The sequence below is a fragment of the Mya arenaria genome, chromosome 9 (genome assembly GCF_026914265.1).
Source record: "Mya arenaria isolate MELC-2E11 chromosome 9, ASM2691426v1".
Classification (NCBI taxonomy): domain Eukaryota; kingdom Metazoa; phylum Mollusca; class Bivalvia; order Myida; family Myidae; genus Mya; species Mya arenaria.
The window spans coordinates 43254358-43281632 of record NC_069130.1 but is presented as its reverse complement, the minus strand read 5'-3'; the positions used below and the strand labels follow the sequence as shown (position 1 = coordinate 43281632).

The 27275-nt window shown below is 34.9% G+C and overlaps 1 protein-coding gene across 1 annotated transcript; it reads right to left on the bottom strand.

Moving 5' to 3' along the window:
* Nucleotides 1-4119: 4119 nt before the first annotated feature.
* On the bottom strand, nt 4120-26991 carry LOC128246640 (uncharacterized). The gene is made up of 12 exons (XM_052964942.1): nt 26909-26991; nt 24986-25304; nt 24162-24287; nt 22854-23407; nt 17561-17682; nt 13993-14084; nt 13137-13177; nt 12790-12951; nt 10059-10175; nt 8574-9164; nt 8166-8241; nt 4120-6567 (listed from the first exon to the last, which is right to left on the bottom strand). The coding sequence occupies exons 2-9, from the start codon at nt 25260-25262 to the stop codon at nt 10077-10079; spliced, it is 1473 nt and encodes a 490-aa protein (XP_052820902.1). The 5' UTR covers nt 25263-25304; nt 26909-26991; the 3' UTR covers nt 4120-6567; nt 8166-8241; nt 8574-9164; nt 10059-10076.
* Nucleotides 26992-27275: the final 284 nt, after the last annotated feature.

The window sequence follows — 27275 nt, the reverse complement described above, 5'->3', positions numbered from 1 at the left end:
GGCAGATAGATGGACCGTGTCTAGAACATTACTTTTATATGCATTTAAGGACTTTTATATAACTTGTCACATGGAACACCAAAGCCTGCTGCTGATCGATGTGGGAAAACTGTCCGTCAATTGCAGACAAGCCGAGGAATAAACTGGTTGTGAAGTTGTGAAGATCAAGTAAATTCTATAAAGACTTGTCAACGGTACATGTGTATACACCATAATTTATTATGGTGGACTATCTAGATAAAGGCTCAAAGCTGCACTCTCACTGATCTACCCTTTTGACAACTTTTTAATTTCTTGTCTTGGAATGAGCAATTTTTTGCGTAAATATCTGCAAACCAATAATAAAAGAATGCTGACAAAAGATGAGATCGCAGATTTTCATATTTCCATTCGAAAAGTAATGTTTTATGGCTTAAACCGTGTCTAGAAAAATGCATAAAACATCAATTTTTGAACTTAAATATAAACATCTGCGATCTAATGTTTGGTCAGAAGTCTTATATAACTGGTTTCCATGGATGATCGCAAAAAATGGCTCGTTCCAAGACAAAAATTAAAAAATGTGCAAAACGTTCAATCTGTGAGAGTGCAGCTTTAAGTTCAAAGGTCAAGGGATTAACTTAAAAATAGACAAACATGCTGTACAGACATTTACAGCTTTTATGTCAGCGGGCTCAACATGTCGCCATGAGAAATCTAGTTTTAAAAATTATGTCTCCCCCTCTCTGGGGGAGACATATTGTTTTTGCCCTGTCCGTCAGTCCGTCAGTCCGTCCGTACGTCACACTTCGTTTCCGATCGATAACTGGAAAACCGCATGACCTAGGATCACCAAACTTGGTAGGGAGGTTGGTCGTGAGGTGTAGAGGATCCCTATTGTTTTGGGGGTCACTAGGTCAAAGGTCAAGGTCGCGGCGACCCCCAATATAAAAAACATTTCTGCTCAAAATCTTGAGAACGGTTTGACCTAGGTTCACCAAACTTGGTAGGGAGGTTGGTCATGAGGTGTAGAAGATCCCTATTGTTTTTGGGGTCACTAGGTCAAAGGTCAAGGTCGCGGCGACCCCCAATGTAAAAAACATTTCCGCTCAATATCTTGAGAATGGTTTGACCTAGGTTCACCAAACTTGGTAGGGAGGTTGATCATGAGGTTTAGAAAACTCCTATATTTTGGGGGGTCACAAGGTCAAAGGTCAACGTCGCTGTGACCTCTAATGTAAAAAAATATTTCCCATTTCTCACAAACCCATTCCCACTCCACCGACAGTTTCTGTCTTACAGGCAGTATCGACCAAATCATGAAGGTGTATATGCAAAAGGAGGTGTGGCTTTATACATCCATCAAGATTTCACCAGCACATTAATTGATACAACCGCAACTTCAATTGAATGTGTTGCAGTTGAACTTTCAGATATATCCACAAGTGTATATTGTGTGTACAGACCACCAAACACTTCATGTAAGCACTTTGCTACTCAGCTCTCCAACCTCCTACATAGGAGTCCCACTCCAAGGACCATAATTGTTGGTGATTTCAATCTTGATCTATATCAAGCTACTGACAGTGATCTAAATATGTGTTTTCAAGAATATTCTCAGATCATCCAACAACCTACTACCGCAGGGAGGACACTCCTAGATCACATGTATATTAAAAACATAAACTGCAAGGAATCTGGTGTTATTCCAACACATTACAGCTACCATGACATGACATTTGCTGTTTTCGCAAATCCCAATTTGGAACATTTACAATAACCTATGATGAATCCATGACACAAAAGGTGATGATGAATACTCCGCTGAAAATGTTGTAAGCATCTATTCTAACTACACAACAAAAATTTTAATAACTTATGAAATATATTTACTAATTTGTTCTTACTGTTGCTGACTTTATTTTCACCTCTGCCCACCTGCTGATTTAGTCCATTGCAACAATCTAATTTGTTCACACTCCACTTAATAATCGAACCTTTAAATTTTCAGCCAGCTAAAATTGAGTAATTGATCCCTATTGATTTTGGGGTCACATGTCAAGGTCAAGTGCTTGAAAGATGAAAAATAGTTTTCAGATCATTAACTAGGGCTTATTGTGTGGAAATCCCTATTGAATTCTCACACCCTGCTTTCCAGCCAGATGTATCAGTACTTTACACCTCTAAGTCTTACTAAGCCTTCGGGGGAGACATGCGCTTTTCTCAAAAGCCCATTCTAGTTTAATTTACGAATTACATTTGCAACAAACACACTTTTCAACAAAATCGCTTCATGGCCAAAATTCGGTATGAAGATTGCACGCGTCACTGTATACGCGCTATATATACCTATATACCTGGTTTGCACAGTGGTGTGTCAATCCTAAGGTCCTGGATTCAAATCCCGGGGCTGGTCGGTTACGGTCACTACGGCGATTAAATCAAATTTTTACTCATGGGTTTCAACAAAAAATGGTGCTTGTTAATAATTGAGATTGATATTCAACAATAATACCAGAGTCTTATGCAGATGAGTGACTTCGCTTGCTTCTGCATCATCTACCTGCCTCTAGCTCAAAAAACAATACCGTTCCAGAGATGCAGCAGGGGCCGACTTCACCTGTATGCCCGTGCTCAACCGAAGACAAAAATAAGAGTACCGATAGACAGGGCTTGAAATAGGGATTAATTAATTATCAACCCCCCCCCCCTTTACTTGTTTATAAGTAAGTGTTCAGTTGTGACCTTTCTGTTTGTCGACGAATGAGCCACAGCGATCAGATCCGACCTCGGAGGCTTTCCAGGCGAGGCATGACCTCTCGCTGGCTCTGTCGGTATTGCATTGTAAATACTCAAAGTTCCCTGCGCCACTAAGCATTATTCAAAGAATGTTGTTGTTGTTGTTTTTTGCTTATCAATAAGCCGACTCGCTCGATTCCGTTTGAGAGGTCTTACCCGGGTCTTTCGATCGCCGTCCAGTATTAAAGTCCATCTCTTAGGCTAGCGGCTCGACGGTCCATCGTGGGTCACGGACATTACGGACCATGGACATTACGGAACAGACATAATGGACCAGCTTTGGTAGGTCTCTTGGTACCGATTTCTTATGACTTATACAGGCCGTGCCTCGTATATCGTACAATGTACGTTCGTTTTAAAACCCATGGTTAGTAATGAAAGCCCATCCCAACCCGCGTCGATAAGAATCACAGACTCACCATTCGCTTCACAAGCAAGCCCGGGTCGACCCAAGCACGGACAAATGGCTTGTCCGGTGTGCACGCAGCAATTATACTTCATTTGTATAAGACGCTAGAGGGACCTTCCAACAACTTTACTATAAGAGGGTAGAGCAACCTTCCAGCTACCTGACTTGTCTGGTGTGCAAGTAATTATATTACTATAAGAGGGTAGAGCGACCTTCCAGTGACCTGACTTGTCTGGTGTGCAAGTAATTATATTACTATAAGAGGGTAGAGCGACCTGCCAGTGACCTGACTTGTCTGGTGTGCAAGTAATTATATTACTATAAGAGGGTAGAGCGACCTTCCAGTGACCTGACTTGTCTGGTGTGCACGTAATTATATTACTATAAGAGGGTAGAGCGACCTTCCAGCGACCTGACATGTCTGATGTGCAAGTAAGTCAAACAAAATGATGTGAATATTGATAGAATGGTTAAATGGTTCAAGCGATTACATTAGTTGTCAGTGTTCGAAGTTTGTTTGAGCGCTCGAACATTGGCCTGTAAAACCAGTTTGTTTGGGCGTCTTATTAATTTTTACTCAACGCATTTTGTTTGAGCGCTCGAACATTTATTTAATACCTGTAAAAGCAGTTTGTTTGGGCGCCTTACATTTTCATATTAAGCATTTTGTTTGAGCGCTCGAACATTTTCCTGTAAAAGCAATTTGTTTGGCCACCCTTACACTTTTCAGTACAGGCATTTTGTTTGAGCGCTCAAACATTATACCAGTGTATACTATATGTTGGTCAATAAAACATTTTTCGGTTAAAGCAGTTTGTTTGAGCGCTCAAACATTTTACCAGTTTTTCATTGAAGGAAGTTTCAATGCTCAGTTTTCTCCTAATTTCAACAAATGCTGCTGAAGGCATGATAATTAAACTTTAATAGCACAATGATTTTTATAACATTTTATTTTTCACACAAACCCATACAATAGACTTAAAGGCATCTTATAAAAAAATGGCATGACAATCTAATGCCAAGAAAGTTTGGAAGTGTATATTTCATAATTCTCATTTGGCTATAAGTATAAAGTTGTGTCAAGGCAACACAATACTTAATTTAAATGTAAAACTATGTCAAAAACTAATCAAAAGGATTCACATATCCACAATATATAAAAAAGGCAGTTTGATAAAAGAAAATATTCATAATTGAAAATAAGATTTAGCAGAATTACTTATGGTTACATAAATCAATAAATAATCCAAAAAATATTCATATATGATTGTAAACCTTCAAAAGAAAACTATTTATAATCAGCCATAAATAGAATGATACAAAAAATACAAATAGACATTATTGAGGAGTCTGAGAGCACTTCACAAAATGATATACCGGTAATCAAATTTATCAGATTTATTAAACAGCTGAAAGGTCTCAAACATAAACATATATGTTGAAATATCACAGGTTATAAACAAAACAGTACAATATTGTTAGAAGAAGCAGAATTTATATATAAATGCAGTTTTTAAACAATGTATTTGATTTTCAGTATAGTTTGTGGTGTGTCAAAGGATAACCCAACACATTTAAAATCATAAAATGGGACTTGATATTTACCCCAAGAATACATCTGGGGCAGTGATTACGAATAGTCTCAATTCTGAGCTCAGACTCAAGACTCATTATGGCAAAACTTCATTTCATTGTAATTTTCCTTCTATCAGAGCATTTATGGTAACATTTGCTGAAATATATTCATATTTGAAAGTTTTACTATAATTAACTTACATTTTTGTAGAAGAAATGGAATAAATATGATTTTGTGTTCCTTTATAAAAATGCTTTTCTGAGTCTGAGCCTAGACTTGGACTTGAGACTGTCATCATGGCCACTGGTCTACACTTAACACATTCAGCTTTACATGGTATACATTAACCATAATATCTCTAAGACCTCACCCCCTCCCAGAATGGGTCTGGATTTTTTGACAAGCAAACATACATGGCATTTTGACTCATAATGCTTACACGTATGTAATATGTCCCCTGTTTCCATATGAAAAGCCACTTTGACTTGATTTAAAATAATTGTAAACATGAATGGAATCGTGCCTTGGAACCAAACACAAACCTCACACAAAAACAAAAAGCATAACAAATGATAACATGTTTTACACAATATTTTTAAACACAACAGCAAGAACTAATACCTAATTGCCATAATATATCCTAAGTACGAAACGAAATTTAAAATATTAAGATATCAATAAGGTAAAAAGTATGTTTAAAAGTAGTCCAATATGTGAGAAATAACCTTGATAATTGATGTTTCTTTACTTACAAACTCGGAGATAAAGGACACAAAAAGGTAGGTTGTACACAAAGTTTAGTTATTGTTTTAAAACATGCATGTTTGAATAGGGCACAGTGATTCTTAAATTCACTCAAAATTATTCTATCATTGGTATTTATCTAGATAATTTTTTTATATGATTTATTTGCTGATATAAAGTAGTGATAAGCTAATGTCAGTAAACTTAAAGTTAGTGTAATTTTATGTTTGGTTAACTTCATACAATTTTCTGATCATGAACATTTGTACCAAGTTGCCAAGTTATCAAAGCATGGCCAAAATATAGGCGAAACCGCAGCTGATAATTCTTTTTACAATTGAAACTGGGAATCACTCAATTATTATATGTGTTATGGTCTTTGCTCATTTGAATATTTTAACTGTATAATATTAACTAATTAATTACGACCAAGGCATAAGTTTAAGTTAATGTGCACTTACAATGGCCGGATGCCAATCCTGAAGTCAAATATCATAACTGTATATTCACAAGCTTTTGGTTGAAAACAAATATTTAACAATAATCAATTTTCTCCTTAGTTAAAATTCAAAGTAAGATAAGACATTTGCAACATAAAAATCTACACCAAAATAACCTCAACTGTGACATCATACTGTTTGCATCATAATTATTTAAACTAAGACACATTTCTGCTAGTTCTAGCATTTGCTTGTTCAAATGCAGTGGTGCAAAAAAAAGGCAATAATTTAACACTACGTACCCAACAGATGAGATTTACCGATAAAATCAAAGCAGATTAACATTGAAAATTGCATTTGTTCAACATGCCTATAAGCAAGGCTTCGTCCTAAATGAGTAAATATAACTTCAGCTATCAACACATAAATATATTTCATTAAGATCCAATAACACATCATGTTCAACAAAACTGACAAAACTAGAACAAAAATTTGAAAGAAGGTCAGTATGAACAGTTCTAAGACACTTAAGAATATATTCCATAGGAAATGCCTCTTCCTTTCGTCCACAATTGGAATTGTCATTGTTTTCTGTACCATGAAAACTCTTACTTTTCTCCCTGAAAAGTGGAACCAGAAATTGCAACCAGATGAATAATATTCTGGTGAAAACTGTGTACTAGCATGAGCACATAGTTGGCATATAGTTTTAATATAAGTGAGAAGTAAACTCATAATGATTAAGAATAGGCATAGAGATTGTAGTTAAAGGTTTTGAGGAGAGTGAGTCACATGATAACAGCTGCCAAATAAATGAGATCTATAAGACTTGATCTTAATAAATTATTTTGGTAAAAAAGGTCTGTAATAATTAGGTACATCATTAGTAAATTTAGCATCATATCATTTAAATAGTTTTAGCCCGGAATTATAGATATTCTGGTTTTCCCAAGCTTTTGCTCCGGTACAAACACAATTTTACCGTTTTAATATAGACCCTTTACTTCGGAAACAATAGAGTCATTCGACTGTTACATGAATTTCAATAGCTCGAAATTCACCTTTTATTTGTACCGGCATGGGAAAACCCAGTTAAGTGAATTCCGTGCTATATATATTAAGGCAACATTGACATTTAAGTCAGACTTTTACCACTAAGAGCAGAGCACAAATTGTTAACACTTCAGAGTTATGGCCATAACACTTAAAAAAAAAACTTAAGAAAGGTTAGCTGAATAAGACAACAAAGGCCTGCATGCTTAATTATATTTTAGATGATATTAACTTAATTTAATGTAAGGTCCACCAATTTTAAGGACTCTACAAATCTGTGAAAATGATTGAAATCTTAACAATTAGACAACAGTTATGGCGGACCCAATGTTTTAAACAGGTCTGACTGATTATATCACTGGATGTATACCATCTATTGATCGAATGGCAAAAACTCTAAAACATGTTTGTTAAGTCAAAACCATAAAATCAAATGGTGTTTTGGACTAGAGTAGACTTGACCCAGTAAAGAGATAACATTTTAAAAGTAATCAGAGGGCAATGAATCTAAAATAAAATACACATAATAATGTTTAATTGCACAGCACCTCTTTTCAAGGAAGATAATTATTATATGTGTCAAAATTGAAGTCAGATACTCCAAAACTTATGAGTAAACTTGTCACATAGTCCAAGGATGGATTTACCTACAGCTAGACTCCCCAATGTGATGTCTTTATAGCCCCCATGACCAAATGGTGGGATTATAATTGGAACACTATTTAACTTATTTTGATCATATTAAAGCTGCACTCTCAAAGATTGAACATTGTGACAACATCTGTTATAATTATGTCTTTGACCGATCCATTTTTTGCGTAAATGCCTTGAAACCAGTCATATTAGACTGCTGACAAAAAGTCAGATCGCATGTTTTCATATTAATGTTAAAAACAATTATGTTAAAATTATGCATTTTCCTTAAAGATTATGTAATGCTTTTAGCCATAATTAATGCTTTTAGCTTGAATTATGAAAATCTGCGACCTGATCTTTTGTCAGCAGTCTTATATTACTGATTTTCAGATATTTAGGCAAATATTTACTCATTCCAAAACAAATAAAAAAAGTTGCCAAAACGGTTTATCTGTGAGAGTGCAACTTTAAGGTATACATAAAAATTATACCATTTAAATTTCCTATACTGTTCAAAATAATTACTTACTTTTTTGGTTGTTTGGTTTCCTTTGAATGGGTTTCTTCTTTTTCTGTCTGGTTGTCTTGGATGCCTGGTTTGTGACCTATAATGGAAACCCTGGTGTAAATATTTTTGTCTTTTCATATTTTATGCAGACTGTTAACTGAAGAAATGTTTTGATAGTTAAAAAGTATTATTCATTTAACCCTTTTTGCAATTGATGTGTAATATCATTCCCAACCAAAATGGACTCTCCAGTCAGTTAAATTTCATTCTATTGCAATAATGTTCAAATGCTTTCTGAGATTTAATTATGAATTCTATTAAAAACAAAGTGGTCTATTACTTCTTTGCCGTGATAATTATAATACTTATGAAACAGTTCAATTTAATATATTGTCAAAAATCTATTACTATTGAATATAAATTATTTACCACTGGAATTCGTAATTCTTTCTCCATTGCTGCCTGAACTGTTTCCGGAACATGAACAATAAGTGAAGCTGGAATCTGTGAACTCTGTCTTGGCAAGAGGGGTAAAATCCATGGTGTGTCTTCAATTGCATTCCTATTTAAGTTTTGATAGAAATCTGTCCAATATACATAATTGGAATGCTCATTAAATAGATTTTTAATTGTTTCAATTTGTTTCACACTTTTTTCAACACTTATTTTGGAAAAATCTCGTATAACTATATGTGGTTTCCCAATTGGTAGTTTGTTTAGAAAATGTCCATCCAGTAAAATCCAATCCTGACTGTTGAGTCCTTTGTAACACACATTAATAGTGCCATCCTTCTTTTGAAATTTATAATGAAGTGGTGTTGTTATCAGTTTGAATTTGTTAGCATTTGGCAAGATCCAGTTTTTAACGTCATACACTGTATGCATGTGTTCACCGTTACAGACAGTCATTAAGGATTCAATTGTTTCACAATCTTTTGTTTTAAGAGTTCTAGATATCAGCGAAAACTGGGCGTCGACATCTTCATGGGTGTGGCCCACCATCAAAAACGATATATGGATCTATAAAATAAACATGAAATATTTGCAAAATCATAAATTTGCACAGTTATAATCAAATATCATGCTTTATGTCTAATGAAAATGCTCATTATGAGCAAAGGTTGCAAATCTGTTGTGCATGATCGCCACAGGGCCAACATTAGCTTATATTATCTGTAAAACATGGCCTACAACCGACTTATACTTTTTTATTATAGTTAGGTGATTGAATATCATGTCGAGACCCAATATATGAATCTATGAATAATAATGAACTCAATACAATGAACACATTCTATCTAAAAGTATGATGACTATGCAAATAATCATTCAGCAGCAGCTCAATCTTGAGAGTGACATGAATGCCTATAATATGAAGTTAGCTTTTGTATAATCATACAAATGGGTTCAAATACATAATGTTACCGACTAATTATTCAGTCTTTCATGTTCTGATTAAAAGGAAATTAATTTGCTAAATCACTATATGTCAGTGGAGGCAATTTTTGGAACAAACAGAATCAGAGTTATGGTTCTTGAAGCTAGAGATCCAATTGCCATATGTAAATAAGTTCATGTTTCATTCATTTCCATTTAAAACTTTTCATAGGTTTAAGATTTTTTTTATAGCATAACATTGTATAATTGTAAGCAAATGACCAGTTTGTGGTTGATATCTAAAATCGAATCAATGTCGCTAATAAAAAATTGAATAAAAAGTTATGACAGACAGACAGAAAAACAAACAGGGTTATTAATATAGGGCTCATGCATGTTTTCAGGGCACTCATAAGGTGAGTTAAGGCAGAAACATGTAATACTATGCTACATAGCCAAGTTTGTTCAATTAAGGGACCTTCTACTATTTTGAGTTCATCAGTGTATGAAAACATTTGCACAGTTTTTAGGGTTTACCTCTTTGAAAATATTCAATTAGACCAGAAGTTCTGCAAAGGCCAACACGCAATGGTTCTTATTTTCCCGACAACAGTTATCAAACTGTAAGTACAGCACTGGTGGAAGGAAATTCATCTGAAAACAGAAATGGAATAAAACATTGAGAAACTTTTTAGAACTTACTTGGAGATGATCAATTTATTTAAATTGTTAAAAAATAATTTAAATAAACAATAATGCATCTGTGTCTTTGTTTTTATAAGAGGTAAGGGTAAGCATAATTTCACTCAATTTTGACAACAATGAACAGTGAAAATGTATGAATTAACCAACAGCAGAAATTAAATTTAGTCAATAAGGGACAAGTGCCAATGGACTGTTAATCAAAAACATTGCCATTAAATAACAAGAGGCACATCAGTGCCTGTGCTCCACTGGCCAAAAGGTTCAAGCAAAGACCACCTAACGAACATTTTCGTCAAGTTTCATAGAAATACAATCATCAATTTTTGAGGAGAAGTTATTTAAAAAAGTTTTTTACTTTAATAGCTCTGGCTGCCATGTTGTGCAGTGGACCGAAATGATTTGGGCAATTTGAGTAAAGGAGCACCAAACAAACATTTCTGTCAAGTTTTATCGAAAAAAGGTCATCGGTTTCGACGACAAGTCGTATAAAGTTTTTTCTATTTTTTAGCTCTGGCAGCCATGGTGTGCAGTGGACTGGAACCATTTAACAAATTTTGGTTAATGACCACCCAAGGAACATTTCTGTCAAGTTTCATCAAAATCTGATCATCGGTTAACATTTAATCTGAATAGATTATGAAGCAAATATCTAACCTGAACAAGAACTGACGAGATACATTCGACTTGGTGTTTCACTTACACTTTTCGGCCATATAAGTTACTAAAAATAGCTGTTTCATAAACTTTCAGAATGTCACTTAAACGAAAATTAATGTTCAGTCTATATATACTTTCCTATGTATAAATGTAAGGTTTTTAAATTGATCTTTTTGTGAGAACTTTATGCTTATATGTTTACTCATAAATTATTATTGTTTAAAAATTATTTAAAGATGCTATACGTGAAAAATTAAGACATTATTTTTTTTTCTATTAAAGGGAGGTATTTCAGTAGTAAAATGTAATCAAAGCTATTAAAGCATGGCATTTCTTTTCTAACCATGTTGATATTATTACAGTCTATTCAAGCAAGATGCCTTTTGTTTTTACATAGTACCCATAGGTTCTGAAAAACAAGGAGCACTATTCCCAACAGAAGGATGTCACTCCCTATCACTGCATGAGCATCATAATAAAGAAATGTTTACTCAAACTGCAAGCTGCTCAATTGAAATAGGTATTTACCTCAAGCATTCAGTTTTATAATGTGGCAAAATAGTCGGACTACTAGATTGTCATTCGGACTAGTAAAATATGCCGTTATGCTAGTCCAACTGGCTAGTAGGTTAAAATGTTTTTCTTGAAGACTGCAGACGAGAAGTCCTTAAAGGTTTTTCTATTTTTAACTCTCGCAGCCATGTTGTGCAGCGGACCGGAACCATTTGGGCAATTTTGGTTAAAGGGCAACCCGATGAACATTTATGTAAAGTTTCATCAAAATCTGATAATCGGTTTCTGAGAAGATGTAGTTTAACGTTTTTTTCTATTCTTAGCTCTGGTGCCCATGTTGTGCAGCAGACCAGAACTGTTTGGGCTATTTTGGTTAAGGACTACCCAAGTAACATTTCTGTCAAGTTTCATTGCAATACGATCATCGGTTTCTGAGGAGAAGTCGTTTAAAGGTTTTTCTATTTTTACCTCTGGGGGCCATCTTGTGCAGTGGACCGAAACCATTGAAGCAAATTTGATAAAGGACCATCCAAGGAACATTTCTGTTAAGTTTCATCAAAATCTGATCATCGGTTTCTGAGAAGATGTTCTTTAAAGGTTTTTCTTTTTTTTTTCCCTGGCAGCCATGTTGTGCAGCGGACCGGAACCATTTGAGCAATTTTGGTTAAGGACCACCCAAGGAACAATTCTGTCAAGTTTCATCAAAATCTGCCTATCCGTTTCAGAGGAGATGTCGTTTAAAGATTTTGCTATTTTTAGCTGTGGCGGCCATATTGTGCAATGGACCAGAACCATTTGAGCAATTTTAATAAAGGACCACCCAAGGAACATTACTGTCAAGTTTCATCAAAATCTGCCGAACCGTTTCAGAGGAGATGTCGTTTAAAGATTTTGCTATTTTTAGCTCTGGCGGCCATATTGTGCAATGGACCGGAACCATTTGAGCAATTTTGGTAAAGGACCACCAAAGGAACATTCCTGTGAAGTTTTGTCAAAATCCGCTTATCAGTTTCAGAGGAGATGTCGTTTAAAGTAAAAGTTTACGCACGCACGCACGCACTCACGACGGACAATCTGTGACGACATAAGCTCCATGGCCTTCGGCCAGTGGAGCTAAAAATAGTGTGAGTTACAGACTTCTAATTATAGCTTTAGAGGTCAACAAATTCTGTTAGCAGGCTAAAGAAATATTGGTGTTTCTTTCAGGTCAGAGGGCATTAAAGTTCGTTGAATGATATCGATGCAGGTGTATTTGTTCGACATCACGATCCCTATAGATTGGCCATGTTAAAAGGGCATATTTAAGAGACAAACTAGTTGTAGCGTTTTCTGAGGTAATAGCAATTTATCCTGCCATTCTTTTTGCTTTTTAATATTTTAAAATGTCTCTTACTTGTTTGTCTGCAGACTTTTTGAGAGCCCTCAGCAGAATGTTGATTGTAAGATTTGGATCATGTGGGAACTGGTTGATTTCCACATAGGAATGAAAGCCTCCATTGCCGTGGTTAATAACACCAGTAACGTGGGTTTTCAACAGGTCAACATTGCTGATGCTCTAGAATATAGCCAATTAACCAACATGATTTACTTATAATAAAGTAGTTTTTTTATAAATTGAAAATAAGCTCAAGATGACCATAAAATAATAAGCTCAATTTCTCCAGTTACATCATGAATTCATCTCGAATTATTTGGAAACCAGTTTTTAAATATTTATTCCAATTTTCAATAATTTCTAACCTTTGATTGCCTTCCTGCAAAATGAGGCAGACTTGTCTTTGCTGAAAAATAAAACAGTAACAAAATATTTAAAATGACCTAATAATTACAGTTTTATTGATTTGACAGTTAGGAACTTAAAGATTTGTACCAAATTATATCATTCAGTCAGTTATAATAAACCACTAAATAAGTAAAATATGTCACTGTCATCTGAACAATTCAGAATTTCTTAGTGTACCAAGGGCCATACATCAGACAAAATTTAAGCATGTAAAACACACCTAGTCTCGATTACATTGCTAGTACTCTGACCAAATTTTGAAAGTTTGAACTTTTATTTAGTTATTACCTAAGCCAAAAAATGTCACAAATTCTTAAGTATACAATAGGAAATAAACCTTAATAAACAAGCATAAATTACATTTCAAAAGACTTCATAGTAACTGTGAGCCTTTAAGAAAGTATAAATTTGATATATTGAATGGCTGAGTCAGATGAGCAGATGGATAAGGTAATACTGTAGGTCATCAACATATTTTGTGTGTTCTGACAATGAGAGTCCATTTAACTTCACATATCACAACCATTGCTCAAATTCATAATGGAACACTTCCGGTAACATTGATAATATGTTATTAGTATTAGAATTACCATCAGTCATAATGTGGATGTCAAAGCTGGCCTTTCCTTAAAGTTCATACATTTAAAAAGTCCATTTTAAAGCACTTAGCTGGAAACAGTATAATGCATACTTTGGTATGCAGGAGTAATGTCTTTTTTATTTCATTTGCTGATTTTAAAGTGTATAAACACATTTATGATATTGCTATAAGTATTTGATACAAAGTCAAAGAAAGGAAGAGGAATTTCAAACCTTGGTCCATGCCGTCAATGATCAGGGAGAGGTAGGTTTCTTGTTGTGTTCTGCTGGCATCCCTTTTCTGGTAGTAGTAACGCCTTTCCATCCTTACAAATATAACAAAAAAATTAGTCAAAAACATTTGTTCATTTATTGCAGACCATCTAAATAACAATCTCATTCGGTCTTCATGAATTATAAGGTGTATTACTAAGATTTGGGGCAAACCCTTTGGATTATAATGTAGGTTGTGTGGATTTTTGTCTATGAAATAAAGGGGACCAGGAGAATCTTGTATTTCTCAATGTAATGATATACTTTCGAAATTAATATTGCCCTTAGATATATGAGTATAAACTCTGTTACCAGTCAACAAATGAATTATTACCTAAAGCTGCACTCTCACAGATTTACTGTTTTTTCAACTATTTTATTTTTCATCTTGGAAGGAGCAAATTTTACTATTATCTTAAAGGGCTTTGGAAATTATTATTTGTGACTGTTTACAATCATATCAAATCAGCAAAATTATGAAGAAATTTCAGAAGAAAAATGTGGATGACAAGCAGAAACTGTGTTTTTGTTTCTATTTTTGAATTATCACATATTGTTTACCATATAAAATCACATGCAGTTCTATCCTATAATAACCGTGCTTCTAGGCAATCAACAATCATGTTTTATCATGTTTGATGGGCTTACTTATTAATATGTTTTAGTTTAAGTTTATATATGTTAACACTAGAGGCTTATTATACTCCACTGAATGAAGGCTCAGCCTAAAGTAGGCCAAAAAAGAAAAATCTGTGTTTATGGTAACAGTCTCAAAAATGAAAATGAAGGGTTGTGGCACAATATATCTAACAATATAATGTTTGCTTAACATGTATTTATCAAAAACTAAGAGACACACCTTTTTCCAAAGTGTGGCGAAACAGAAACACAGAAACAGTCATTTGGTCTTTTTCCGGTATATGAAATACTTTTATTTTCCGGTATATGAAATACTTTTATTTTCCGGTATATGAAACACTTTTATTTTCCGGTATATGAAATACTTTTATTTTCCGGTATATGAAATACTTTTATTTTCCGGTATATGAAATACTTTTATTTTCCGGTATATGAAACACTTTTATTTTCCGGTATATGAAACACTTTTATTTTCCGGTATATGAAATACTTTTAAAGGTATTAGTTCAACTCACTCCTCTTTTTTTCTGTAATTAGGTATGATCTATATTTATATTGCTGTCATGGAAATGAAATTTTTGCTAAAATGTCTTGAAAGCATTGCAGCAAGACTGCTGGCAACTGATTGCAGTTTATATATATATATATGTTCAAAAAATGAAGTTTTCTGGCTAAAAGTGTTACTTACTTTGTAAGACAAATGATTTTTTTGGCAGTTTTCCAGACAATTCAGATCTGTGTTTCATTGTTAGTTATCTTACATGGCATTTTTGATGGCATTGATACTAAAATCAGCTGATTCTGAGACAAAAGTCAAAACTGTCAATCTGTGATATTATGCAGCTTTAGGCGATACTGATCCCAGCATTTGCTCCTTCCAACATATAAGAATTTATTATCTTGCATAACTTAGAAGTGAATACAATAACAATGTAATATGTGTCTGTCAAACACAATAAGACAATCAACTTAAAAAGTAAACAAGAATCGCATTCTGACCAAAAAAATAATTAGCAGAAGAGATTCAGTTTCAACTGCTTTATTTTATTGTTTGTTACAGTTACATTGATCCTAAGGGCCCCAAACACAATCCCATGGAATTCATCCATAAACTCTTCCTCAAGTTTATTCACAGTGTGTCAACCGTAACTAAAACAGTAATATATTTTTAGTAACAGTGACCTTGCATAAACTAATGTCCTATATAATTTGGACAAACTATGTCAACCCTTACCTGAGTTATTCAGTACTTACCATATATTACTATTTTAGCAACAGTAACCTTGAACTAGACCATAACGCTCAGAACCCAAAACACAATGTCATGAAAGATCTCAATAAACTCTTACTATATACCAAGTTTGGTCACAATATGTAACCCTTACTTAAGTTATTCAATACCAACCATTTTTCTGTAAAAAGTAATGACCATGATCCTAGGGGCCTCATACGCATTCCCATTAAAGGTCTCGACAAACATTTTGAATATATACCACGTCTCTTTCTGTTAAAACCCAGCTAAAATTATTTGATACATAAGGTGACTTTCACGCTGCCCTTCCACCAGCCTGCCCGAAAAATGACGCAAGTCATTCAAACAACTTATTTGCCTTTTATGAAAGTGTTGTTAAGAATATAAAAATTGTGCCTTTATATAAAGAATTAATAGAAAACTTGATAAAAAATCAATTAAGGGACATAATTTGTATTAAGGGTTGAAATGGAGTTATGTGACCTTATCGCAAGATGGCCGTCATTAATTGTGCAAATGTTAAGTGCATCGAATGAAGGGTATATATTTTTTTTATTAAAATCCCGACTTGTCCTAAAGCTTTAGCCCACCCTAAAAACTTTAACCGAAGTCAATCAGGGGCCATAACTTGCATTAAGGATAATATTGAGTTATGTTACCTCATTCTGTGATGGTCCTGAACAATTGTGTGAGGTATTAAGTCAATTGAATGAAGGGTATAAAGATATAACCAATAAACCTGCCCTAAAACTTTAACCTTAGTTCCATAGTCAATCAGGGGCCAAACTTTGTTTAAAGAATAATATGGAGTTATCAAACATCATAATGTGATGGCCTTTATCAACTGTGTGAATTATTAAGTCAATCGAATAAAGGACTCATAGGTGAAAATCCCAACTTGCCCTAAAACTTAAACCTGCCCTAATAACTAAGTCAATCAGGAGCCATTACTTGCTGGACTAAAGTCAAAGACTCTAATCCCCTGATATTGGGGGGGGGGGGGGGGGGTGGTACAATTGACTAGTACATAACTTGGTAATATCACTAGATAAAATCAACTAGCCTATCATGCATAAAAAGGTATACATACCTAGTAATCTTTTTAAAGGAAAAACAAAAAAAAGTGTGAAAATGAATGAATTGTACACTTAGTGGTAGTTCAATTACTTATTTTCAATGCATTGTACACAAAGATACCAAAATTATGTCAGTTTTTGACAATTGTTTTGTTTTGCTCAATCGTATTACGTTGTTTAGCCTTTAAAACTGTTTTACTAAGTATTTAAAATAAATGAAACATGACAGATAGATTCCATATCGGGGCATGAAGGAACCCGCAAAAGAAGAATATGGACGGAAAGCAGTCTCTTTGAATCATTACTGGGTTTGGGGACACCCCTTATAACCTTTTTAACATAACTAATAACATTTTTCTTAAACCATTAGTAACGGTATAAGCCATAAAACACCAATTTTAAAATGGACATATGAAAATCTGTGATCTGATTTTTTTGTAAGCAGTCTTATATCACTGGTTTGCAGATATTTTCGCAAAACGTTTTTCATTCTAAGACAAAAAATAAAAAAGTTGGAAAAACGGTAAATCTGTGAGAGTGCAGCTTTAAAGGCAAAACTTACTGTTGACGCTCATGGTGCTCATCTTTCAAAGATGAGAACTTGGCCCTTTCAACAGCACTACCAGCTTTCTCTCTTTGTCTTTCCAAGGACACACAAGTCGAACATTTGGAGAAGGAGTTAGACTGGAAATGACATTCAAATTAAGTTTGTTTTAGTTTTAGCAGATAATTGCTACTATTTGCTGTACATATGATTGATTTGCACCCAAGGTTATATCAAACATCCTTCCACAATATACACAATTTTGATAAATGGCACAACAACTTCAATTTTACAGACCTGTATATTGCAATATATCCATGTAAGAATTATCCTGTTTTTGATAAAAGGCTATTTAATACTCATTAAGAAGCAATCAAAATAGAAGGCAAAAGGTAAAGGACAAAATAATGTTAGTTTTGATGTCTTCATAACGTTTTTTTACATAATAAGTCAGTTGTAAGTAATTGTGCTACCTAAAATGACACTGTATAATGTGATTTTTAAAGGTATGTTTATATAATTGTCACGTAAATTAAATAAAGATGCCAGAAGTTAATAAATCATTTTAAAGGGACTGTACACCAGATTGGAACCAAAAAGTTTTTTTCTGTAACAAATCTCAGGACAATTATTTAATAGAATATGTTAGGCTTTGATATCATAATTGTAAAAAGGTACCAAAATGTAAACAAGAGGGCCAAATGGCCCTGAATCGCTCACCTGTCATATATTGCACATTGGTTTGATAAGAAATCTGGATGGTTCAAAGTAGTTAAGGTTTTTTAGAAGTCTGGAATAAGCTAGGACTTATGGAGTTGCTACGTTGTTTAAGTATATTGTTGACTGACAACGCATGAGGGACGACCCATGATGGACGACAGACAAAAGGCGGTCACAAAAGCTCACCTTGTCACAAAGTGACTGGGGAGCTAGAAACCCATGACCCCTGGAACGTGGATAATTTTGAAGCTTAAGTTTGAACAATGTTGGTAGAGGTCTACTAAACAATGCTTCACGCCAAATATCTAAGACCTAAGTCTTGTGGTTTTGGAGAAGATTTTTTTTTAAGGTTTTACTATATACATATAAGGAAAACCAATGCCCCCCCCCCCGGGGCGGGGTCATTTTTTACCCCAATGCCAAAGTTTGGACAATAAAGGTAGAGGTCCACTTAATGATGTATTATGCCAAATAGCTCTAGTTCTTGTGAATTCGGAGAGAATATTTTTTAATGCTTCCATTATATACAAATATTGAAAACCTAAGCCTATGAACACGGGGCGTGGCCAATTTTGACCCCAGGGCTAAAGTTTGAACAATCTTAATAGTGGTCCGATAAACGATGCTTCATACCAAATATCTAAGGCCTTCGCCTCTTGGTTTCGGAGAAGAAGATTTTTTAAGTTTTCATCATATACATATATAAGGAAACCCATGACCGCCCGGGTGGGGCCATTTTTTGACCCCAGGGCCAAAGATTGAACAATATTGGTACAAGTCAACTAGATGATATATCATGCCAAATATCTAAGCTCTTGTCACTACTTGATTTTACGTGTGTATCTATATATGTATATTTGTTATTAATTGTTGTATGTGGCCCATATTGAAAATTGGTATGTGTACTAAATATGTTATCCAGTTTAAATTAAGACGTTACTTGTCTTTGTGAGTTTGGAGAAGATTTTTTAAGTTTTCACTATAACACATATAGAGAAAACCCATCAGCCCCGGGGTGTGGCCAATTTTGACCCCAGGCCCATAATTTGAACAAACTTTGTAGAGGTCCACTAGACGATGAATCATGCCAAATATCTAAGCTCTAAGCCACGTATGTTCAGAGGAGATGATTTTTGAAGTTTTCACTATAAACATATAGAGAAAGCCCATGACCCCCCAAGGGGTCGGGGCCAATTTTGACCCCAAGGCCATAATTTGAACAATCTTTGTAGAGGTCCACTAGACGATGAATCATGCCAAATATCTAAGCTCTAGTCCAAGTAAGTTAAGGAGGAGAAGATCTTTGAAGTTTTAACTATAAACATATAGAGAATACCCTAACCCCCCCGGGCCGGGGCCAATTTTGACCCCAAGGCCATAATTTGAACAATCTTTGTAGAGGTCCACTAGACGATGAATCATGCCAAATATCTAAGCTCTAAGCAACGTAAGTTCAGAGGAGATTTTTGATTTTTTTTACTATAAACATATAGAGAAAACCCATGACCCCCCGGGGGCGGGGCCAATTTTGACCCCAAGGCCATAATTTGAACAATCTTTGTAGAGGTCCACTAGACGATGAATCATGCCAAATATCTAAGCTCTAGTCCAAGTAAGTTAAGAGGAGAAGATTTTTGAAGTTTTAACTATAAACATATCAAGTATACCTATGACCCCCCGGGTCGGGGCCAATTTTGACCCCAGGGCCATAATTTGAACAATCTTTGTAGAGGTCCACTAGACGATGAATCATGCCAAATATCTAAGCTCTAGTCCAAGTAAGTTCAAAGGAGAAGATTTTTGAAGTTTTCACTATAAACATATCAAGTATACCCATGACCCCCCGGGTCGGGGCTAATTTTGACCCCAGGGCCATAATTTGAATAATCTTTGTAGAGGTCCACTAGACGATGAATCATGCCAAATATCTAAGCTCTAGTCCAAGTAAGTTCAAAGAAGAAGATTTTTGAAGTTTTCACTATAAACATATAGAGAAAACCCATGACCCCCCGGGGCGGGGCCAATTTTGACCCCAAGGCCATAATTTGAACAATCTTTGTAGAGGTCCACTAGACGATGAACCATGCCAAATATCTAAGCTCTAGTCCAAGTAAGTTTAGAGGAGAAGATTTTTGAAGTTTTAACTATAAACATATAGAGAATACCCATGACCCCCGGGGCGGGGCCAATTTTGACCCCAGGGCCATAATTTGAACAAACTTTTTAGCGGTCCACTAGACGATGAATCATGCCAAATATCTAAGCTCTAGTCCAAGTAAGTTCAAAGGAGAAGATTTTTGAAGTTTTCACTATAAACATATAGAGAAAACCCATGAACCCCCGGGGCGGGGCCAATTTTGACCCCAAGGCCATAATTTGAACAATCTTTGTAGAGGTCCACTAGACGATGAACCATGCCAAATATCTAAGCTCTAGTCCAAGTAAGTTTAGAGGAGAAGATTTTTGAAGTTTTAACTATAAACATATAGAGAATACCCATGACCCCCGGGGCGGGGCCAATTTTGACCCCAGGGCCATTATTTGAACAATCTTTGTAGAGGTCCACTAGACGATGAACCATGCCAAATATCTAAGCTCTAGTCCAAGTAAGTTTAGAGGAGAAGATTTTTGAAGTTTTAACTATAAACATATAGAGAATACCCATGACCCCCGGGGCGGGGCCAATTTTGACCCCAAGGCCATAATTTGAACAAACTTTTAAGCGGTCCACTAGACGATGAATCATGCCAAATATCTAAGCTCTAGTCCAAGTAAGTTCAAAGGAGAAGATTTTTGAAGTTTTCACTATAAACATATAGAGAAAACCCATGAACCCCCGGGGCGGGGCCAATTTTGACCCCAAGGCCATAATTTGAACAATCTTTGTAAAGATCCACAAGACGATGAATCATGCCAAATATCTAAGCTCTAGTCCAAGTAAGTTCAAAGGAGAAGATTTTTGAAGTTTTAACTATAAACATTTAGAGAATACCCATGACCCCCCGGGGCGGGGCCAATTTTGACCCCAGGGCCATAATTTGAACAATCTTTGTAGAGGTCCACTAGACGATGAACCATGCCAAATATCTAAGCTCTAGTCTAAGTAAGTTTAGAGGAGAAGATTTTTGAAGTTTTAACTATAAACATATAGAGAATACCCATGACCCCCGGGGCGGGGCCAATTTTGACCCCAGGGCCATAATTTGAACAAACTTTTTAGCGGTCCACTAGACGATGAATCATGCCAAATATCTAAGCTCTAGTCCAAGTAAGTTCAAAGGAGAAGATTTTTGAAGTTTTCACTATAAACATATAGAGAAAACCCATGAACCCCCGGGGCGGGGCCAATTTTGACCCCAAGGCCATAATTTGAACAATCTTTGTAAAGATCCACAAGACGATGAATCATGCCAAATATCTAAGCTCTAGTCCAAGTAAGTTCAAAGTAGAAGATTTTTGAAGTTTTAACTATAAACATATAGAGAATACCCATGACCCCCCGGGGCGGGGCAAATTTTGACCCCAGGGCCATTATTTGAACAAACTTTTTAGAGGTCCACTAGACGATGAATCATGCCAAATATCTAAGCTCTAGTCCAAGTAAGTTCAAAGGAGAAGATATTTGAAGTTTTCACTATAAACATATAGAGAAAACCCATGACCCCACGGGGCGGGGCCAATTTTGACCCAAGGGCCATAATTTGAACAAACTTTGTAGAGGTCCACTAACAGAATCATGCCAAATATCTAAGCTCTAGGCCAAGTAAGTTCAGAGGAGAAGATTTTTTAAGTTTTCACTATAAACATATAGAGAAAACCCATGACCCCCCGGGGCGGGGCCAATTTTGACCCAAGGGCCATAATTTGAACAATCTTGGTAGAGGACCATTTGGTGATCCTACCTACCATATATCAATATACCAGCCTTGTGGTTTGGGAGAAGAAGATTTTTAAAGTTTTTCCTTTTGGTTGCCATGGCAACCAGAGTTCTGCATGGAATTGAATTCTTTGAACAACTTTGATAGAAGCCCACCCAAGGAACATCCCTATGAAGTTTTATTAATATTGGCCCAGCGGTTAAGGAGGAGATGTCTTTTAAGTAAATTGTTGACGGACGACGCACGACGGAAGCCGGACTAAAGGCGATCACAAAAGCTCACCTTGTCACAAAGTGACAGGTGAGCTAAAAATGATTGTGTTGGAGACCGAATTCGAACCCGTGCCAAAATTGCAGTCCAGTGTTGTATCCACTGTGCTACGAAAGTTTACTCCAAACAAGTGGTCTATTAAAGCTATTTACCTTACTTGGTAATATCATGTGATATCACGACACGCATTAGGAATGATTTCTACTAGGTAGACATACTCAGTAATCATTTTTAATGGAAAAATACAAAATAACTGCTATACTTAAATAAATTGTAAACTATGTGGTACTTCAGTTTGTAAGTTTCAATGCATTGTACACATTAATTTACCAATTTTATGTCAGTTTTCGACAATTTTCTTTTTCATGCAAATTACTCATCTAGTGCACAGTTGCTTTAAATTATCTGTCAAGATTACAGCATGGGAAAAAATAATAGCTAACCTGTTTGATCTTAAGGGGTGGGAAGTAGCTTTTCCAGGTCTTGAAAAATTGAGCTCTGCTTACTGGATGGTCCTCTTCACGTGTGTATTTTGTATATATGGATTCTTTAACAGTTTTGTATGGAAGGAGAATGTCATTACTATTTGGCATTCTGTCTCCATAGAATGATGCACAATTTTCCAACCAATTAATGTCATTCAATGTTCTTGCGTCTTTGGACTTTCCCTTAGGTGCAAAGTCATTATTTGATAAGTAAAAATTATTTTTATTGATTCTTAGAAGCTTGAGGAAGCTATTCACACATAATTTTTTCTTATTGTAAAATATATAGGTAAATCTTCCTTCTTTATTTGTATCTAATAAATACATTCTTAATTTTTTTTTTCTATCAAACTGTGGTTTCTCCCAGAATGCTTTTCTTTCAGATCTGATTTGACGGAATGTATAGTCCTTGAGACACTGGTTGTTACAGGAACACTTGTAGTTAAGGGCATCTGCGATTGATGAGGCTTCTAGTGCTTTATTCTTCATTTTCTGGGCTGAATTTACTTCTCCTGTAACACATTATGACTTGTTAATAATGATTAAATACAGAAAAACCATATCACTGATCAAATATTTTAAACGCGACAAATTTCATTTAAAAAAGATGACATGTCTGACAGGTAATCAATTCCGTAATCATGCAAGGACACAGTGTATGTCAAAGGGGGATGCTATATATTTTCTTTCCAATTAGCCTAACTCTAGTTTTCAAAGAGTTATTTTCAATTTTAATTTTGATATACTTTCAAAATAAAAGCAGCAGAAAATGTACGCACACATACTTTTTAAAATAGAAGCAGCCAAAATGTGCGCATATATATCTATGTTTGTGATATCATATGTTATTCGAGCAACAAGCTCTTAGATATGATATGAAACTGGACATCTTTCATCTCAAATTTTTCTTTCTTTTTCTAATGCACACCTGTTATTCTGGTCAGCTCAATGTTTCAAGGAAATAATATGCTTAAGATTGCCCATTTCTTCAATGAATAGCATATAAACTTGGATGACAATCAGTTTCATGACATTTTCAAAAACAAGAAGATGATTGGAATGCAAGAGGATAGGGACCAATTAAGTGTGTAAACCCAACAGCAACTAAAAATCTTAAAAAAAAATGCAGGCAAGGAACCGTAGTGAGAAAAACATGCCTCATGCATGTTAAATCATATCAATCCATTATCATGAATAACTTCCTCACAATTTGATTGCTTTATTTCTTATTTTATTCCTTTTCATAAAATAATAAAACATACATACGCTCAAGAAAGTTCTTGAAAGATCTCTGTGGTGTGGTCACTGCAGAAACCCGGCTTGTATCAGGTTTACATGGGGTACTTGCACACAGAGGTCCAGAAATACTCAGGTCATCAAGGAAATAGTCATCTGTCAAAATGATAGCATAAAGTAATAGATTATATGCTTTTAATTTTTGTTTTCATAAGAATGGGCATAGCTTTCATTGTTATATAAGATATTTCAAATCGTTTCCATAAAAGCGAAACTAGTTAAGAAAAATTATTATTAACATAAAAAGGTAAAGGGTGTCTAAGCGTTCAGTTGCTTCTGTATCTATGGTACCTCATTGCAAAAACACTCATCTTAGACCCTACATTGTTGAAAAAATGAATTTCACACTAGTACCCAAAATGTTCCTATGTAGTCTAACATATAGGGATAGAATGTTTCATAAAGTTTGGTAAGTAAGTTGTGCCCAACAAGTATGCCACTCATTTTTTGAGGTAAGCTTTTTTATTGTCAAACAAGGTGCATAACTTATAAGATATTTAGTACAGTTATAACCTTTTGATATATATACATTTTTTTCATTCACAACAATTTTTGTGAGCATCTGGAACAGTTTAAACTTATTTCCAAAAGTTTGTACAAGGATGCAATGAAGATGTGAATGACCAGAGTAAACAAGAAAATAAAGTTTTGCAATTTATGAATTTTAAAATCACTGCATGTTTTAATCATATAAGAGCCTTAGTTACAGTACAGGTAGTGGTTTAAAACCTATCTTATCATTGCGGTTTATTGATTATTAATTTGGTAGCTTATAGACATTGAAAAGAAATTACCACTAGCAGTGTTTGTAAATGAAACTCCAAGGGGGTCATCCAAAGGCATCAGTAAGTTTTCAACTTCATCTGCATAGGATATTCCCAGGGGGTCATCTACAGGCATCAGTAAGTTTTCAACTTCATCTGCATACGATACCCCAAGGGGGTCATCAACAGGCATCAGTAAGTATTGAACATCATCCGTGTATGATACTTCCAGTAGGTCATCCAAAGGCATCAGAAACTGCTCAATTTCATCTGTGTGTGATACTCCTAGGGGGTCTTCCACAGACATCAGTTCATCTGCATCTAGGGGAGGGTTTTGTGCACCCACAACCTTATATAAGAGTATAAACCTTTTAAAAAAATAATTGAACATCATGATGTTTGTGTCAATCAACACCTGAGCACCCACACTTGGTAGGAATATCTCAATACAACACTTACTCCTTTAAATTTATCCTTGAAATTACATTTTTAGGTATGCAAGAATAAGTATCATTCACATATATATGCATGCTGGTCAGTAAAAAAACAAATGGATCGTACTAATTCTTCATGCAGGCATACATGACTGTGAAAGATAATAATAATATAAATACTGTTACAACTTTTTGGCCCATACCAATTATGCGCAAAACCTGTAAATCTGGTGTTAAACCATTATTATTAAATTATTTTCATTCAAATTAAAGTCTAGCAAAGGATTATTCATTTTTAACCACTCTAATGCAACAATTGTAACCACGCCCCCCCCCCCCCAGGTCCGGGGGAATACCGGGGAAAAGGGCCGTGTTTTTACTTTCCAGGTGGCCCCGCAGAGTTGGGTGACTGCGGTGGTTTTGTCATAGTGCCAAGTATAGAGGAGATTGGGCCTTATATAGATAGATAGATGGATTTATTTGTGCATAATTATATATATATATATATATATATATATATATATATATATATATATATATACATATGTCATAGTAACAAACCAAATATTTCATAAAGTTATAACACAGGCTGATTAACAAAGTATCAATTAGTGATGATGTCTATACTAATTAAAGCACAACATCATTAGAATGCTTTGGATACATACGTGCGTTAATAAAGATTTAATTCAATGTGACAAATTGAAATATATAGCACTGGCTAACCCATTAAAGTTATTCAACTTATTTCCAATGTGGTCCTTATAACAAATATAATTATTTGCCAAGATATCAGTTGTAAGCTGTTTAAATTAGGTTTTCTCATACAAAAATAACATGCATGTACTCTTGACCAGTTAAAGAATGATTAAATGTTTGTGATCAAACTTCTTTTACAGTTATAATGCAACCGACTGTTAAAACAATATGACACTTAAGCATTATATTACAACAATCTAAGAACTATTATGCAAGATTAAATGAATAACAATTAATAAAATAGGAAATCTTCCTTTTCTGCACATTTCAGACCAACAATGAGATGTGATTTCACTTCTTTTTTTCTTATATAGGGTCTCTGGGGTGCGCGGGCATTTGGCTGGGTTTTACCACCAGTTTGTCCCCGCAGGGCAGGGATTTTAGCGGGGTTGGCTGGACCGAAAGTCATAGTCCCAGCTATTCCCCAGACCTGGGGGAGCAGTGGTTACAATTGAGTCAGACTGGTGCATTAACATAATGGAAATCTTTTAAGACACTTAAAATATATAAGTAATCAATACAATCAAGCTGTGAGACTGTGCAGCTTAAAAGCCCAAGTTTGAAAGAGAAATTAAAATGATAAATATTGTAAGATATCCAAATTTTCAACAAATCTTAATTTAATATTCATAAATGTATTTGTGTTTCTGATATTTACCAAGTAAACAAAGCCGTTTCTTTTGTAATATGTTATGACAACATCCATATTTTACTCTTTAGTTACTGTATAACAACAATTTATAACAAAAATAGATCTTACTTTTCTTCGGCCATGATCATATGTACCCCTTTTTCGAATAATTATAAAAGAGCAAGTTGTTCTGTATGGGGGCAGCCATCTTGAATGAGCTACTTTCGCTTTTGCATTTTGGGAAATCTCCCTAGCAACTGCCAACTATAAAAATGCTACCAAATTTTCAGGTTTCCATTGTAATCTCTCTCTTTTTAGCACTTCGATTTTTGTACCTTTGCGGCAGTCATGTAATTTAAACCTTCCTTTAATCATATACAAAAGTTTAAAACCCATTTCATTCATAATAATAATGTTTGCACTATTTGAATTGAAGCAGAAGTAAACGATCTATTTTTAAACATATTTGGATAATACCCACTTGTGGTATTTCTAG